This window comes from Electrona antarctica (assembly GCF_951216825.1).
Source record: "Electrona antarctica genome assembly, chromosome: 13".
NCBI classification, from domain to species: domain Eukaryota; kingdom Metazoa; phylum Chordata; class Actinopteri; order Myctophiformes; family Myctophidae; genus Electrona; species Electrona antarctica.
The window spans coordinates 26,237,683-26,256,389 of record NC_136794.1 but is presented as its reverse complement, the minus strand read 5'-3'; the positions used below and the strand labels follow the sequence as shown (position 1 = coordinate 26,256,389).

Here is an 18,707-nt window from a genome sequence, read left to right as displayed (position 1 = left end):
AGGAATTTGTGCCAGTTACGCTGAAGTTAAATGGAAAGCTCAATGCATGACGTGAACAGAATCTTCCCCTCCCATGCCTTCATCTTTTTGTCTTGCATAGTTTTTTCTTGTTCCTGTTTCCTTCACCCCCGACTTCCTCCCTCCCTTGCTTCCTTTTTTCAGTAGTGGAAAAAAGTACTCAAAGGTTTTACTTAAGTAAAAGTACCAATACTGCAATATAGAACTACTCCGTTACAAGTAAAATTCCGGAATTCAAAATGTACTTGAGTAAAAGTACAAAAGTATTGGCAGGAAAATCGAGCCACAATCCCCCATCCTCAGTTCATGTGCAAGCGGTCTTTAGTGACTTTATGGCTCATAATGGGATAAAGTACCATGTTCGGAGCTTAATAAAACATTAATTCGAGATGCTGCTAACCAAAAACAACGATCTGATCGCTAGTATAGCTCTGTGACCCTCAGTAGAACACAAGCTCTTCTTCTTCTGCTTATTTCTCTTTCCATTTCTCTGGCACTTTCCACCTACCGCCTCCTATGTTAACCGGCGTCCAAAGAGTTAAATGACTCTTTCTTTTTTGGGTTAATGCTTTATTTGTTTACTTACTCCATGGCCAAGTCTGTCAAATGTCTGTTGGCAAATGAAAACGTTGTGTGTGAGGCCGCTGGGAAATCGGACCAAGACAGAAATACATACGAGCACTTGGGAACGGACAAACGCATTGGATTCTGCTACAGAGGCTGAGCACTAAAAATGTCATTTTAAAGAATGACTGTCAGGCATCTGTAAATTACATTATAGAGCCTCTTATCAACTTAAAATGTGGTTCACTGGAATTCTCTGCGACCAGAAGAGCCCCCTCTTCTGATGGCTACTTTATGAACAACTTTGGATGATGATCTACTTCTTCTGTCGTCCTAATAATATGCATCAGAAGATTGAATGTGACTTCTACTCCTTTTGCAACATCTATCCAGCCTATCAGTCAACATTACCATGAGAAAATGTGAATTAAGCAATACATCACGTTTGATATGAAATACAATATGTCCTCTGGGAGACTGTAGGATCATAATTCCTCTCATGATTTCACAAAAATCACACAAGTTTTAAACTATAAAACCAAACGGTAAAAGAAAGATGGAGAGAGAACAGGAGACAAAGGTTAGATGGATGAGGCTCATTAAAAACGCTAGGCCCCGTGGGTACTTTCTCCTCTGAACCGTTCTCTTATTGTGAACGTTTTTATTATGACTGTAAAGTTTTCTACCTCCCCAAAGGAGGAAATGCCTTTCACTGTCAGTGAGTCTGTGGTGATGCAAACATCACCATTTTGGTCAGTGGATTTTCATCATTATTTTGGCTTGAGTGACTCCATAGCAATATCAGAATGTGTGACCGCACAAACAATTAGCTTTAGTCATGTCATTATGTGGTGATGAGAGAGAGAGAGAGAGAGAGAGAGAGAGAGAGAGAGAGAGAGAGAGAGAGAGAGAGAGAGAGAGAGAGAGAGAGAGAGAGAGAGAGAGAGAGAGAGAGAGAGAGAGAGAGAGAGAGAGAGAGAGAGAGAGAGAGAGAGAGAGAGAGAGAGAGAGAGAGAGAGAGAGAGAGAGAGAGAGAGAGAGAGAGAGAGAGAGAGAAAACTATGAGATGGGCAACATACTTATAGTACAGAACAATGCAAACAAGACAGAGGATACAACGCACAATGAGAGATAATGATTGAGGTTCAGAGCTGGTCTCCTGAGAGAGAGTGTGTGTGTGTGTGTGCGTGCGCACGCCTTTGCCTGTGAGTGAGTACGTGCCATGTTGTCCCTGCAGTCTGTCTCAGTAAACATTTTCCAGCAGTCTCGCGCTCTGGATTCGCCTCTCTCCTGAGAGGAAAACTTGGAATTTAATAAAGGGCGGACGAGGCAGATAGATAGATATTTATAGTTTGTCTGTAAAGACAAAAAAAAATGTTGTCGGATGGACGGACGGATGGACGGATGGATGGATGGATGAAAACCTGGGAGCTGACCAGCACAACCACAGTCTTAAACTGTTTATAGCCATAGATGAGTGATGTACTGATGTCTTAGTCTGGCCTCCACAGAGCCTACTCTGATAACCGGCACACCCCGAAAATGACGCACATCGACTTGAACGATGGGTACTCCACAGTAACACAAGCTCATGAGCCACACAGAATTGTACAAAATCAACTACAGACGTTTCTACTCTGCCACAATGTTATGCTGCGTTCACACGGGCAGATGCAAAAGATACAAAGATGTTCTTGATGACTGCGGGAGTTTGTGCAGGTCAGTGAAACACGGCCAACTCTTAAAGACATCATGGAAGAAACAGTCCAAACTAAATACACAAAACACTGGCAGTCACAGTCAATATAACCCCATTGGTACACTAGCAAAGCTGTTTTAAGCAATGCCGTTGCAACATTGCCTTCGAGCAGCAGGGATGTTGAATGGCAACTGGATAAACGTTCAAATAATATACTGTAAATGTCTAGAAAAGACAAAGAAGTCAAATATGTGTGATGCTTTGTTTTGTTTACTGCTGGAAATGACAGAGCAAAGAAACTAAAATGTAAAAATGAAAAACAAAATGAGATATACACTTTGAAAACAATGACAAGCACTCTTACAGAATGGTTGCTTACATAAATCGAAGCACACAGTGGGTTCCTATTGAAGTGATGAATCATCGTAAGACCGTGAATGATAATATAGTTTTAAGGACTGCATGTTTTTTTAAGTGTTTCTTTTTCTTTTCTTTTCTTTTTTTTTATAATAATATTGGATGTATAAATATCATTCAGTATTTGATTCTTATAGGCATTATTTGCACCAAACACTACACTGCCTAAAAGCAATGTTTGTTTGTCATGACTTCAATAGCCATACTTACATTTCAACCTGTGAGTCCGTCCATTTATGGTTGCTCGGTGATAGAATAAGACATTTGTTGTGGGCGGCAAGCTGGCGACGCCCCGGATGACCTTGAGACCCCCTGTCATCACACAGCAACGCCGGCAGCCAGCTTCGGCTGCCCGCCAGAAGAAGAAGAAGGGCCTACGAGCTGAGGGACACCGACGGACGGACAGGCCCCCCACCCAGCTGGCCATCTCCGAGCGAGCAATGGAACCACTGGGTTCCCCATGCCACCCGTCCTACGAAGCAGAGAGGTACGGACCGGACGGGCCATTTCGTCCTGACGCATACCCAGGACCCAGGTCTACCGCCCTGCGGCCGAGGCCTTTCCCTCTCTGCCGCCATCGGCCCAGCCAGTATACTACAACCCTGGGCCAGCCCGCGGGCCATATCTGAACGCCCACGGCCGTCATTAGCGACAATGGACGAGAGTGACACGTTATATAGTGTTGACCATTAAAATGCAATTAACTTGTGTTTTATATTACATATGTTATATATATCCATAATACAGTGATCGTTGTATGGCAGTTGAAGGGTTAATGTGCTTGTGTCATGTGTAAGTGTGGTAACCATATGCATTCACCTTTCTATATTATTGTAGACACAGTATATTATGTGGCTTCCCTAGTAAACTGAACAAGATGGCCTTGGCCTGAGCCGACTGCTCGGTGGGGTTACCCTCGGGCAAAATAGAACTTGAGGACAGAGGCGCATGCACACGCGGGCTCGCTCGTGCACTCGGCTCTATACGTAATGTTGGGATGTACCTCTCTAACTATGACGCTATGTTTTCTAAGTTGATATATGCAAGCGTCTTATCAGCGAAGACCCCAGATGCGATTTTTTTGGCTGACAGAGAACTACTGGTATTCTCTCTACCTTACTCGTTAGACACTGAGCCTTTGTGTGCTATCTTGTGAGTTTTTTGAGACTGCATATCTGTTCTGTTTCTCTCACTCTGTTCATTTTTCTGAATTAAATACTCTTTTTTTCATATCGTCTTCATTTGTCATTTCGTGCCATTCCTGTGCCGACCTCAATAGTTATAACTTTTTGATCACTTTTCCAGATCTCAATTTGAAGGTGAGTGAATTAAAAAGTGAGTTGTGTCACTCGACCCCCTCTCTGCAGCGGGCAAGTCAGTGAGAAAGAAGCCAGCTGGCCTCAAAGTGTGCAAGTCAAGGCCATACACATTATCACCAGACTGCTGTTGTGGGAGTGAGCTGTGTGTGAAGGAAGGAATTCCCTGCTATATTCTCGTTTAACCCTTCGTTTAACCCTTCGACTGAGTGAATGGTCAGACAAGACAGAGAATTGCATGGTACTAATGTCCGCACTGCCTGCAGACAACAGATCTTACACACAGTAAAAAACAAGTGTCTATATATGTCATCCGTCTTGTGTATACTAAACATTATTAAGGGCCCCTCTATAGGCTGAGCGGCCGTTAAGGGAGATAGAACAAAAGAAAGGGAGTGTGTAGTAGAAGCCTTCATTGGTGTGAGTGTCTCTGGGCTCTGAGTCAAGTGTATGGTATTATAATTTATTATTAGGCAATTAAACAATAATAAATAATAAACATAATATGCATACTTCATATGATGTTCAGTAGAGGAATCCCACATCATACAAGTGTGAGACAGTTATCGCGACTGTAGATGTTCACTACAGTAAGTCATTGCTGAGACAGATTAGAAGACGGGTAGAAAGCCCTAATCGGGGCCGTCACTCGGGGGCCGTCACTAACCGAGGTTAGGCGAGAGGGGGCCAGGGTCGAAGGTCGACCCCAACGGAGGGCCGGTGCTCTCTCTTTACAACATTTCACCAGTCCAAATTGGGAGCATGATATTTGAAGTGTTGGCTGTCTGGCTTGTACAGCCCCTTCCTTGCTTGGTTGTGTAAAACGTTCACTGTTCAGGTGAATTTGTCAACTTCAAGACATTTTCCTTCGAGGGCACTATTTCCCAAACAGTGGGCCGGGACCCATTTGTGGGTCACAGGCCAATTTTTGTAGGTCACGACTCTACTTGCTTGTAGATCTGGTATTTTCACTAGTTTGGGTGCCGAGCAAACGTTTAATCTCTCTTTTGGGTCTCTAACACTCCGCAAGCTGCCTTTTAGAATAACGCTCTGCCCGGAAATTATGTCATGAACACTATAGTCCAATATGAACAAAGGAAAATGTTGACGAAAACTAAAATGAAGACTCTACAATGAATCCATCTGCTGTACATTAATGTTTATACTGTATGCCATGACGGATGCTCCAAACCCATGCGTAATCAGACCCCTTTCATCATACGGTATATATGGCATCATTGGCATGTGTCTGCACAATATGTAGTAGTATCCAGGGCAGGAATTTCACGGCGGCCACGGCGGCCATGGCCGTCGTTGCCCCTCTCTTTGGCCTTGTGCCCCTCGAAAAAGTATATGCCCAGACGGCCACAGTGGCCGCGGTGCCCATGTGCCCCGACCGGCGCCCACAGCAGTTCATTTTACCGTTTCCCCTCTGCGCAATTTTCCAGTCATTACGGTAACCTTCCCCAACCGTCTCGCGCAGACTTGTATTGTCTGTAGGCTATTGTAGTTGTGTTGCCATTTGCCAAGTGGTTTGATTATTTTTGCGTTACTTTGCCTCCTCCCTCCTCCTCCTCCGCTCCATGCACGCATACACGCACTGACAGCTCACACTCAGCGCTTCAGGATTATTATCACACAGAGCCCGTGTGTTAAGACCAACGTGACTCGTCTTCATGGACATATAAACTCACAAAACAACACCACGCAACAGCATAGACTGCAGGACTCCTCCACCATTTACCACGCTATCGTCTGCTACGTTAGTTGACAGAGTAAATTGTTTAAACAGCCAACGCTGGCCACTACACGGCTAATATCGCTAGCCAAACGCTAGTAGCCAAGCACCAGAGCGCGCTCACTGTACACCACGCGTCGCTCGCTTAATAATCATTCATTTCTGTATCAATGCGGACATAACGTGGTAAATGTTCATAAGCACACAATTGTACAAAATGCTTTTCACACTTGACTTATCTCCAGAGTCCTCAGTCCTGCAGCCCCACAATGCCATATGCCAGTCTAGCCTTAAAATCTACATTTATATGTTATTCAATATATTACTTTAGCACAAAATATAGGCTTTTCTAAACCAAGCCCTCATTCAAAAGTTATGTAAGTAATTAAGTAAATGTTATTTATAAAGCACCTTTTGAAACAAAGTTAGAAGGTGCTGAACAATTTGCACAGTATAAACAATAGAAGAAAATTAAAAACAAGGAACATATCACACAGTTGTGACTATAGCAGAAGAAAAACAAACAAGGCAGAACAGAAACATAGGGCTATAAAAATGAATGTAGCCTATTTAAGAAGAACTATTCTGAACCAATGTTCGCCTTTAAATTAAAAAAAATGTAATCATCCTTAACCTTTAAGCTAAAATAATGATGACCGGGGAGTCGGGGACTTAAAATCATTGTTTTAATTGATGGCCTTCATGCCCTGGCACTTGGCCTTGTGCCCTCAAAAAGTTGACCACACTAAAGGCCAAGTGGCCTTGCCCCTAAAAGGATGAAATTCCAGGCCTGGTAGTATCTAAACATTCTTTACCAAACCCACAGTCACTGTCTACATCCACAATAGAAAGAGATGTCCACAAGAGAAAAATATATATAATATAACCTCCATTAACATTCTGTATCTTTATCAATGTATGTATGTGTGTACGTTAAAATAGATTTTTAGAGTCACTTTTTATACTGTGGCTTGTACTGGTTACTGTATGCTCCCTATGTAGTACTCCAAAGACCAGTTCTTTTCTAATACAAGTCTTTTACCAGGGGTATAGATGAAGAACACAAGCAAAATGCTTACTCATAGTTTTTTTTTACAACAGATAAACTGATGAGATTTTCTCTCTTCTACAATTCACATGTTTGTGTTTCCCAATGTCACTCATGTATTCTCAAGTCCATATATGGCTGATATGTCTTATAACATCACATGGTGCTCCATAGCTGCAACAGGTGTCAGAAGTGTTGATGTTGTTTTGTTATTATCCAAAGCACAAACTGGTTTTCAACTATATGGATTTTCTCAAGTGGTTTCCCTGAAAATGGCTCTGCACACTGGGAGCTGTGTGTAATGATCTCCACGAGACAAAATCTCCAAATTGTTTGCCTCATTCAGTTCCTGCGTCGCTTACACTGGTCAGTCAGGGTGTTCGGTAGCTGGACCACGACTCCGGATATGCAGTCAGGTTGTAATTTAGTCTGTGTCATCCCCAAAGACACAATGTCGGCCCAGGTCCTGGATCAGTAGTAGTACTGGGAGGGAGGTACCAAAAGGACCCGTAAGCGTCTTATTTGGTTGGTGGATACCGTACAGAATCGGTCTCTGTGTTTGCGTGTATGTGGAAATGAATATAGGGACTCTAGACCAGATCTGGGCACTGAACAGTAAGTCACAGGTACTATGAAAAGTTTCAGTATGGCAAAAGCTTAAAAAAATGCCTTCAAAAGTAAACAGAGCCCCTGCAGCCAGAAAATCTAATTTATCATTGCAACTGAAAAACCTTCAGAAGACAGACAAAAACAATAGTTTCCCTCCTATATACAGGTTTAATGTTTGTTTTTAGTTCAACGTTTGTTTTAAAAACGCCATTGTCAATGAAGGGAAAATGTACATCATCTTGTCCCTAACACAAACATTAAATGCCATTAACAATAAAGAGAATTTAATGTTTGTGTTGTGATTACATCACCTAATCAACATCAGTTAGACGTATATATTATACTTATATATATTAGCGCCCCTCACTTCACACAGGTGTGATTTTTTTGTTTTTTGATGGCTACAACCAAAAACCCTTTGAAACATGTTTGAAGGACCACAACAAATATCAATATTTATAAAATGGCTCCCCTGTTACTTTCACCTCGACTCGCTCGCCTCGGCTCCCCACTCATCTGGCGATGCCTGCCACACCTTTCTCCCAGCACCCACTGACCAGTGACCACCCCTTCCCTAACTCACCACACTTCCACTAGCCTATTAAGACCCGAGGACGCATCTGTGTCACCTTAGTTTAAACTCATAGCACGGCACCAATTAATTAAGTGCCGCGCTACCAGCTTGTAGATCTGCTATTTGTTTTTAATCGTGAAAACGTGGCGAAAATCTTTGAATATTCTTTCCCAGCAAACGTTTTTAACTCAAATATTTGCTTCTTGGGGGTCCCTGGAATATCATATTGTATTTTCAGATGGGTGTCCGTGGTCAAATATCATTTTTGGGCTCCTTGACATGAAATAGTTTGAGAACCACTGATATAGAAACAGTTTTTTTTCTCCAGAAAACTGTCATGAATTATAGACATTCGTAGAATTGGGTCCTCAGGTCTTTAATGCGCTAGACGATGCCCTCGCTCCGCTTGCTCCTCCACACCACCAGTGCCGTTATGAGGAGGGTGACCAGGACGGGGACCACGATGAAGGGCCCCAGGATGCGGTTGGGCGGGTCCCTGAGGAGCCGTCCGGACATGGAGCAGTCGCGGAAGTAGTGCGTGTGGAGGCGGATGAAGAACTCGTCCACCAGACGGTTGGGCCAGAAGCAGCCGAGCTTCAGTGCCACCAGGTATGTGCAGTTGGTCAGCTCACTGTAGGGCCTGGAGGGGTGGATGGAGAGAAGATGGTTCATTAATCGGTCTGATTGATTATTAATCGAACCAATGGCGATTAATCTAAAAACAACTAGAATCGGCCGATACCGATGTGTTTGCAGATTAATCTCCCATCTCTTTGTTTCCTACATTTCGTTTTTAATTATTATTATTTCAAAAAAAGTTCAAAAACACTCCCCCAAAAAAAGATAACATGAATGATTTTTTTCTGTAATTTCATGAATAAATCAAAGAAATTCCATACATTACAAAAGGGTGAAAATTGCCCATCTACAAGCTCACAATGTGGCACGCAGTGACGCATTGTGAGCTTGTACTGTAGATCTGCTATTTTTGCTTGTTTGGGTCTCGGGCAAACGTCTAATCTCTCTTCTTGGTCATAGACCTGAAAAGTTTGGTAACCACTGATTTAGGATACATATAAAACTACCACTGAATAATCCAACTCCATCTGTGTAGAAAGTGGGCTATTGGCTTTAAGAGCCCAAAGTCGTACAGAGGCATGATGTAACTGCAACGCTGTGTCCATGATGTTTCCGTTTCATGGCTGTGCATGACCTCACGACCAGTTGCAGAGTCTGCAAGTGCGTCACTTACACATTCCTACATGTGCCGATTTCAAAGGAGTGCATCGAAATGGGCCCAGTGCTCCAGAACACAGCGATTGCACAAGACAAGCTCAGTTGTTCTACATTTGAAGTTTCTCATGATGCAGTATGTCCCTGACGTCTGATGAGCAGCAGTACTGAAGAAGGGTCCTCTTATCCCCAACGGTCTTCCCCTTGCATGACATTGAGGACCTTTAGAAGTCTATGTTTTTAAAATGTTTTTTAAAATGTTTTTAATTGCTGTGCACTGAAAAATTTGTGAACAGATTAAATTTAAATGTCTGGGTTCCCAACTTCCTCCCACCTACTCACTTAGGGTTGACGTGTCACACCTGCAGTGACAGGAGGGGCACCAAAATGTGGTGATTTGATTGGATAATGGGGGCACTCCCTTACTATGAAAGTACAAACCTTTGTGTATGTTCACATGACCTGATGAAGACCATATACGTAGATGATCGAAACGCGTCAGATTTTCAATAAAGAAAGTATTTTTGTACCTGTGGTGTGCGGGCTCCATCCATCATCCACCAACTTCACTGTAACATCGTCATGCTGGAGTGACCTTTAGTGTGAATGAGCGAGTGGCCGAGATTTTGTGTATTGGAATTCAGCTATAGAGTCCAGTGCAGTGTAGTCAAGACGGGAAGAGATGAAAGCATGAATATCTTTTTCTAGGTCCAGTACAGTAAGTACAGTAAGGATTGGTTTGATTTTTGAAATGTTAGGTAGGTGATAGAAACAGGACTGGGTGACCTTCTTTAAATGGGACTCAAAGTTTATAGTACGGTAATCAAAGAAGACACCCATATTTTTGGCGGAATCATTTACAGTATGTTAGATGCCAATGGGCCCAGGGAGAGACGAATGACGTTGGCAATACTTTCAGGGTCCATGACTAGGATCTCTGTTTTATCTGCATTAACCTGTAAAAAATGTTGAGCCATCCAATTGTTGATTCCTGTTAAACAGTCAACTACGGTATTGCGCATCTAAGGTCTAACCCAATTTGTTGAATTACTAATGTATTCTGAAGCATGTAAGCCTGTATAAATACTAACACATGTGCTGAAATAAGATGATGTGTTCTTATCAGTTAATCAAGCCAGCCTGTTTAAACAATGGTTTAAATCAGATCTGATCCATTGTCAGCCTGGAGCACTCTTTCACCTAATATATGCCATAATGGGGGAAAAGGTTTGCATAGATGCATGCAAAGTGTGAAGAGCAAATAAATGCAGGTGAATTCATGGAACTACTGTTACATCCCTCCAAAATGGTATTTACTGTATCAGAAATATTAGTTTAGAAATACATATTTATTTCTAAACTAATAGACGAATAAGCTATCAGTGGACATTCCTGTGTTTCTGTTCAAGTCCATGTCTTGGCTAAATAAGGGAAAACATTTATGTGAGTGTACTTTCCTTCTCATGAGGTATATTTTTGGCACAAGATTTCAAAATGCCAAGAGAATTGTATTTGAAAGTAGAAGTAGAAGTAAAAGTATTGGAAATTGGAAATACATATACATGTATTTAGTTACTTTCCACCACTGGTGGTTTCTCACATGTAACGCGCACGCACACGCACGCACACACGCACGCACGCGCGCGCGCGCACGCACGCACGCACGCACACACACACACACACACACACACACACACACACACACACACACACACACACACACACACACACACACACACACACACACACACACACACACACACACTGTGCACACCGCTTTGAAAGTTTGATTTGCTGGATTCACTGACTATAATAAACAAAGTCTAGTGAATTAATACAGTATCTCACAAGATCCACCTGCTCCAGCCATCTGAGAAATTGGGTTGCTCTGTTGTTCTGTTATGTCATTCTTTGTTCTGTGTAATGAGTTGAGACTCTAATATCCCAGTGTTTCACTGTGAAAGACATTTAGTCAACATTGTTATCCAGAGCGACATAGTACGAGTTCAGATTAAGTGCAATGAACCAACTCATTACTGTTTAGCAAAGTGTGTGTGTGTGCACGCGCGCGTGCATGCGAGTGTGGCGTTTGCGTGGGTGTGTGGGTGTGTGCGGGTGTGGGTGTGTGCGGGTGGGTGTGTCCATGCGCGCTGTCAAAATAATGAGAATAGAATGAGCAGATTTTCAGTAGGCAGACCAAAACTTTTTTTTCTTTTCTTTTTTTTACCAGAAGAGAAGTTTTCACATTTCTGTCTCAATTGCTGAGTTTGGCATGCATTAACAGTACTTATCAATCATTTTTATCCCACGATTTTGTAACCCATTTTTCACCCAGTGTCAATTATCTAAGCCAAGGTAATCCTGGGCTCTACACTCCCTCCGCCAACCTGGGGAGAGCAATGGACTGACCCCATGCTTCCTTCAGTTTCCCTGGTTGGACGTAGCACGTGGAAGGAACACATTATTCCAACCAGTTCCTTTCCCCTCCATCAGGCGCCCTGGCTGGCCAGTCGGAGCCAGTTTAGAGACCTGGATTACTGCATGTTTTTGTGAGGGTACCTACCCCCTATGACACCTCGGGGTGTCATATTACTTTTAATCTGATACTGTACTAATGCAGTTCCTCAGGTATTTGATAATGTGTGAAAATGAACTAGTGAAATTAATTTGTTTTAGTCTCTTCTGTCTGTGAACTGATTGCACAACTGAATGGTGACATGCTAAATCTGTGTCTATAGTATTGTGATAGCCTACTGGTACTTGGCCACATTCAAATGCAGCTCAGATTTGCTTCCTTTTGGGAAACAGCATAGGTCTTGCATTGTTGGTGTTTCCGTTGGCCTTCCTTACGTCCATTGTGAAAAATGTAATAGTAGTAATGTTTTGTATTGAGACATTAACCCGGGGCAAATTCTGTTCTGCAATGTAACCCTTATCAGATAAAAAATAATAATAATCACAACCGTGTGAAGTGCCCACTGCCTTTGAACCTTTTCAACACAAGAGTGAATCATCTCTCTGCGGCGGACTAACTGATCCAGTAGCCTGCCCCAGCCAGTGTGATTTCTGGCATAGAAGGGCGGATTCAAATTATTGGTTCACCGATCTGTGCCCCCTGCCCAGTGCCCCCTCCTCTCCCCTGTAGAACACAGCGGAGAACACTGACGTCACAGAATATGGAGCAACGTTATTGGTTAGCGAAATTCAAGGTTCACTCCCACTCCTAGACCAGAGTTCCTGTCTCATTCGCCCAGGCTTTTTTTCTTTTCTTTTGAAAACAAAACGCCTGCAGTCCCCGAGGCTACTGAACCAGCAATCCTCTTGTATATGGTCTATTTCAAAAGATACACTAAAAAGTGAAATAATCTTAACTCATATTTACAGGGTTTACCGTTTACCTCATTGAGTATTTCACAACCAGACATTGGCAGTCAGCAGTAATTTTGTCTACAGATATAATTTTGGAATGAAACTTTGAAAATATTAGAACTGCTAGAGATAATATGGTTACATGCAAAACCATGTAAATGGTGCATTTATATAGTGCCTTTATCCAAGGCGCTTTACATAGATTGTGCATTACATTCACCCATTCACACACACATTCATACACCGATTGCGGCGGAAGCCATGCAAGGTACCAGCCAGCACATCGGGAGCAATTTGGGGTTCAGTGTCTTGCCCAAGGACACTTCGACATGTAGCCAGGAGGAGCCGGGATTCGAACCGCCGACCTATGGATCATTGGACAACCTGCTCTACCTCTTGAGCCACAGTCGCCCATTTACATTTACATGAATTACATGTAATTCTACAGCCTCTGGTGCATGGCACTACACATACAGTACAACATAAAGACTGAGGGCCTGTACAGACGAGGACGTATTCGGTGTTTCTGGGGCAAGTAATTAGCCGATCTACCCTTTTTGTCACACGGAGACGGCGTTTTGGGGGACTTTAACGGCTAATTTTGAAACTACCTTCCAGAGTGGGAAAGTTTGGAGACGCGACTTTCACGTCTCCGTGTGTACAGCGAATGCCGCCTAATTTGCTGAAACGGTGATGTCATAGTCCCCTCGCCCCTCCAAACTAACCAGTGTTAATGGTTTATTTCACCATAACCACTTACATATAAGTATCACAGCTATTTTATATTTGCACATAATGTCTATAAATCTCTTCTCCAAAAATAGCCGATCTGCAGCCCGCACGCATGCAAACCGTTGTTGAGATTGAGCAGGCATGCACGAGAGAGGAGTTGTGTGTGAGGAGCTGATCACAGATAGAGGGAAAGTGTTATATTTGGCCTATTATTTATGCTATATATTATTGACCGCGTCGCAGTCACAGTCACAGAGAGAGAGAGAGAGATGCTGCGTGTTAAAAAATAGAAGGGGCGCGCTCTCTCTCGCTCTCTCTCTCTCTCTCTCTCTCACACTCTCTCTCTCTCTCTCTCTCTCTCTCACACTTACTTTGTGCTTGCTGCTGTTTTCAGAAGAATTAATCCAAGGTTTGTCATATATTATGGTTTAGTAGGCATACACTTTAGCTGGTCAGTCAGTGTGTGCAGACTCAGAGAGAGAAGCAGCACTGCTCTGCTCATTAAATTGATATGACGCATATGCGCATCTGATCAAGATAATTAGTTATTTGGCAACACCTGTGTGAAATACCAACGCTTTCATATAGCCTTTAGAATAAGCTTTTTCTTTTTTTTGTGGCCATCTACAGGCCAGCCATGTGTACTGCATCTTTATCTTGAAAACGAAGCAGTTTACCGGTCTCGAGTGGACGTTGTACATAATTAACATAACCGCAATGTAGACGCAGTAAAGTTTTATATCGTTCACAAAACTTAGGCGGGGAACAGCCCGCGACGTCCTCGTGAAGGCAGCCCCTCACACACTGAGTTACGTTTGTATTTGTTGCAATGCAAGCACAAAGTGGAAAGATCTTTCTTTGGCATCCATTATCCAACATCGTCAAATCGGGGACTGCCCATAAGTCCGACTTCCTGTTAGTCCGACCTATCACAATATTTGTTTAGAGATTGAATAAACCACTCTCTTTGCTTTGATTTTTATGTCTGAACTTCCTCCTGTGTATATTGCTCTAACTGCAACTCAGAATAAAGGTCATTATTTAGCTCATAACTACAGTCAAAACGGAATTGGATTTCTGTCATCTTAGATCAATACTCAGCAACTTCTGAAAAAAAATCTACAAACCGTTATGTGTATAAATCTATTCATTTGAGACTCAGAGCATTCCCTCCTTCAACCTCAGATACGGGTTAACTGGTTTGAACTTTCCTGTCGAGACTTTTTTTCTGTCACTCAGGTATAGTTCACCTCTTTGGCAGCACAGAGAGAGAGAGAGAGCGGGGAGATCCCTCCCTATGAAAACATACCAGGCTGTCACACATCAGACAAAATGTTTTCTCACTTATCACATTCTCACTCTCCCTCTTCCTGGCTCTGTAATGTTGCTTATCCACTTTTCAGGCTACTGTTTAGTTAACTTCCTTATTGTCTCCACCAGGCCGAAGGCATGGGGAGAGAGCATGTTTTGCACTCCGTCCGTGTGTAGCGAATCTCCGGCACTGTTAACCCGGTCGATGCCAAACTTTGCACACACACTCCCTGGATGCCAACGATGAACCTCTGCCCCAAATTTTCCAGAACGGCCTGTTATAGCGCCACCAGGAGGCCGACTTTTGTAAAACACATTTTTTTACATTACTCCTCCATAAAAATCCCGCAAATCGTTACACAGTATCTCTATAGTCATGTGTTCAAGACGGATCTGTCCGATATTTCATATTCCATCCTGATTGGCTAAAATTGGCTTTCAAAATTTGCAGGATTGGCCCGTTTTGAACAAAAAGCCTCAAATCATGAACGCAGCATGCAATTTACGTGAAATCTTTCATGGATTTTCCTACTAGGCTGAGGAATATATCCCACCCTTTTCACATTGGCCTGTTATAGCGCCACCAACAGGTGGATTTTTGCAAAACACATTTTTGGAACAAAATGCCTCAAATCATCCAATTCGCGCCACCAGGAGGCCACAACCTGACCTGCCCTGGTGGAGACATGTGCCCCGAGGGGCACTTTTTCTAATTTGTCTTGTTTCTGAGTGTGCGTGGGTGGTTAAATCCACACGCATATGTTTGTGTATTCACAATGTACACTTTAAACGATGCAGTGTGTGTGTGTGTGTGTGTGTGTGTGTGTGTGTGTGTGTGTGTGTGTGTGTGTGTGTGTGTGTGTGTGTGTGTGTGTGTGTGAGGGACACACAGCATACCTGCGTGAGTGTGTGCATGCATGCGTGCCGTGCATGCGGTCATACTCACTCAAAAAGCAGAGAACCACACCATATTTTGCACTAAGATTCTTGGCTGTTTGAGTCCCAATTAACAGTAAAATGCTAATTGTGAGGGTTTGTTCTGTTGTCTGTTCTGTTTCGTTTTTTTGTTTTGTTTTGTTTTCATCCCATGCAGCATTCTCTTTTCTTTATGCTTGCTCCCACAGTTTCTTGACTTTTTGTTCGACATTTTCCAACAACTTAAGCCCTATTTTGATAAAGTTTTGATGAATTCAGAAAATGTGCCTAAAATAGGTACACCAGGGTTAATAAGGTTAATATACATTTTTATGACAGTCTGCATTTCCAAAAAGGAAATCTCAGAGTGGCAGCCAGACAATGAATGTTGTTGGACACTATGAGGGCTGTGAAAACACAAGGCCCATAATGATAATCAGTCATCATTGAGGTCCAGGAAAGGGAACTGCAATTAGTTTTCCACGCTACAGAGCTCATTGCGTTTATTCAGTCCTGGGCTCATGCGACCTAATGGAAAGATCACTCGCATAAGGGCATATGTGCAAATTATGATTGTGGAGAGTTAACAAGCATGCATGACTGTGTGTAAAAAATACCCCAAATAATTAGAAAGGGGTAAATCTCCCATTGAAGCCAACGGGCCAGAGCTATTTCTACACTAGCTTGATGTGTGTGTGTGGGAGAGAGGTGGTTTAAAATAATGATTCATTGAAAAAATAAGTGTCTTTAAAGTGAAGTCTAAAGAAATGGGGAAACCAGTTATGATTTGGGATTTTTGGAAAGATTTTTAAAAGGGGCGGCAGTGGCTCAGGAGTAGAGTTACTGGATGTTCGAACCCGGGCTCCCCCAGAGTTAGTGTCGAAGTGTCCTTGAGCAAGACTCTGAACCCCTAATTGCTCCTGATGTGCAGGTTGGTGCCTTGCATGGTGTCCTCCGGCATCGGTGTATGAATGTGTGTGTGAATGGGTGAATGTATAATGCACAATATCTGTAAAGCGCCTTGGATAAAGGCGCTATATAAATGCACCATTTACCATTTACCAAAAGACTACATTAGACTAGAATGGAGTCTTTTAAAAATCTTTCCAAAATCTTGTCAAAACTAGTGTATGGGAGGCTGTAGGAGACTCAATTGACCTACATTTGAGTCTCCTACTGGAGACTCAAATTAGCTAAACTAAGCTGGCTTGGGCATCTAGTACGGATGCCACCCGCGTGTCCTTGCTGTCCCTTTGATGTCATCTTACAAATCACATTACATGTGATTTGATTTGTACTGCGGGATGAAGCCCATACATTGTATTATCTTATGCATCATAGCGAGGTAGCCTAAATATATGCCATTTGACATAATTAAGATACACTAATGGTAAGGAATATGACGCATGAGTGAATGCGGATGCACACAAACAAACAAGCAAACAAACTTGCACGCACGCATGCACACAGACTGCCGTCCTCATCTGCTCTCTTGACACGTCTCCCACGCAAACATACGCACACGTCATTGTCCATCAGCATATAAATTTGAGCATAGGTGGTTCAATAAATTGCCAGGCTTGGGCCTGGCAATTTAGCCCTGTGTTTGGCCTGCTAGCCGCTAACCTAACAAGCTCCACGATGGAGTGAAATGAAGACAACGATGCATGAGTCGTCTCCACAAAGAGGTTGAGAGGAGTGTGTGTGTGTGTGTGTGCGTGTGCGTGTGCGTGTGCGTGTGCGTGCGTGCGTGCGTGCGTGCGTGCGTGCGTGCGTGCGTGCGTGCGTGCGTGCGTGCGTGCGTGCATGTTATTAGCAAACTTGCCCGAATATTCTTTCACATGTTTTTAAACGTGAATTTTTATACTAGAAGTGGATAGTATTATGCAGTCTACCTCCTGTCTGCTTGCTTGGACCAGGTCAGCCAGTGTGTAGTGAGAAGCACACTCAATGGACCCTGGATCTTTAACTCTATTTTACTCTCTCTCTTAGTCTCTGTGTCTCTGTGTCTCTCTCTCTCTCTCTCTCTCTCTCTCTCTCTCTCTCTCTCTCTCTCTCTCTCTCTCGTTACATTATTGTTAAACATCTGCATTGCTTAATTTACAAGAAGCCTCCACAATCCTCCTTTTTTCAATCAACGTTTGCCTGTTATCTCTCCTATCTCTGGTGTCAACATCAATACAGCATGAAATTGTGGACAAAATGTTTGGGTCTGAGAGAATAAACCGAATAAATAATGGACCTTGATATGAAAAGGGTTGAAACCCACTGTGCTAGAGGAAAGGCCATGGGGTCACTAAAATCAAAAGGGTCCATCCTCTGGGGAGTATGAAGATTCACAGCAAATTCCATGCCAATCCGCCCACTAGTCTGTGGTGGATTTCTGTTGTGGGTCTTTCATTCAGACAGACCCGCATTTCCATCTTCAGAGCAGTGTATACAGTAGGGACTATCCAGACAAAAACAGAAGCAAGTTCAAACTAATCTGGCAGTGTATCTTATTAGTTAGTCATGTGGTGCCAGGTGGGTATGAGTCATTGCTTGAGAAAGTGGATGATATACACATGCAGACGCATGCATACAAATGAGTCACATACAGTACACTAGAAACATTGTGACACATCATACAATACAGTATCAGAAGACAGAATTATAGTGTTTTTTCTGTTTCTGGTGGGTTTTTTAATCCGGATTCCAGGACTGCATGCATCACCTTTGCTAAGACAGTTTTCCTTGCGGGGAATGTTGAACGGGAAAGTAGGACGGAGACCTTAGGTGCTACATCCTCCCAGTGGGGGCTCCACTTTGGCCAATCACTGCTGACCCTTAAAGGGTTAAGGGTTGAAACACTCTAAGAAGGTTGGGGACCACCTGATGACCTCTCTTCCAGGCCAAGGCTTTATCCATTAGAAATTGATCATAATTGTATCTTTCATGTATTTATAAACCGGAAAGAAGACGTACAAATATTTAGCTAAATTCAAGAAAAAAATTAAGTGGGAACATGTCGGGCTCCTTCGCCTATTCACTCCAGACTCCATGAACTCAGCTAATGAGGTTTCTTCAAAATATTGAGAACAATTTTTATTTTTCTTGGCACGAGGATTGTTGTCTCACAACCATTCAACTGATTTAATGAATAATTGAAATGGAATTTTCTGTCT

General features: G+C 42.8%; 1 protein-coding gene across 1 annotated transcript in view; it reads right to left on the bottom strand.

Annotated features, from left to right (window-relative positions):
- Nucleotides 1-8,027: 8,027 nt before the first annotated feature.
- LOC306935139 (receptor activity-modifying protein 1) overlaps nt 8,028-18,707 on the bottom strand; it is a 49,618-nt gene continuing 38,938 nt past the window's right edge. The window contains exon 3 of the mRNA XM_079518035.1: nt 8,028-8,623. Within this exon, the coding sequence (XP_079374161.1) occupies nt 8,368-8,623 (256 nt within the window). The 3' untranslated portion in view covers nt 8,028-8,367. The remainder of the gene's footprint in view (nt 8,624-18,707) is intronic.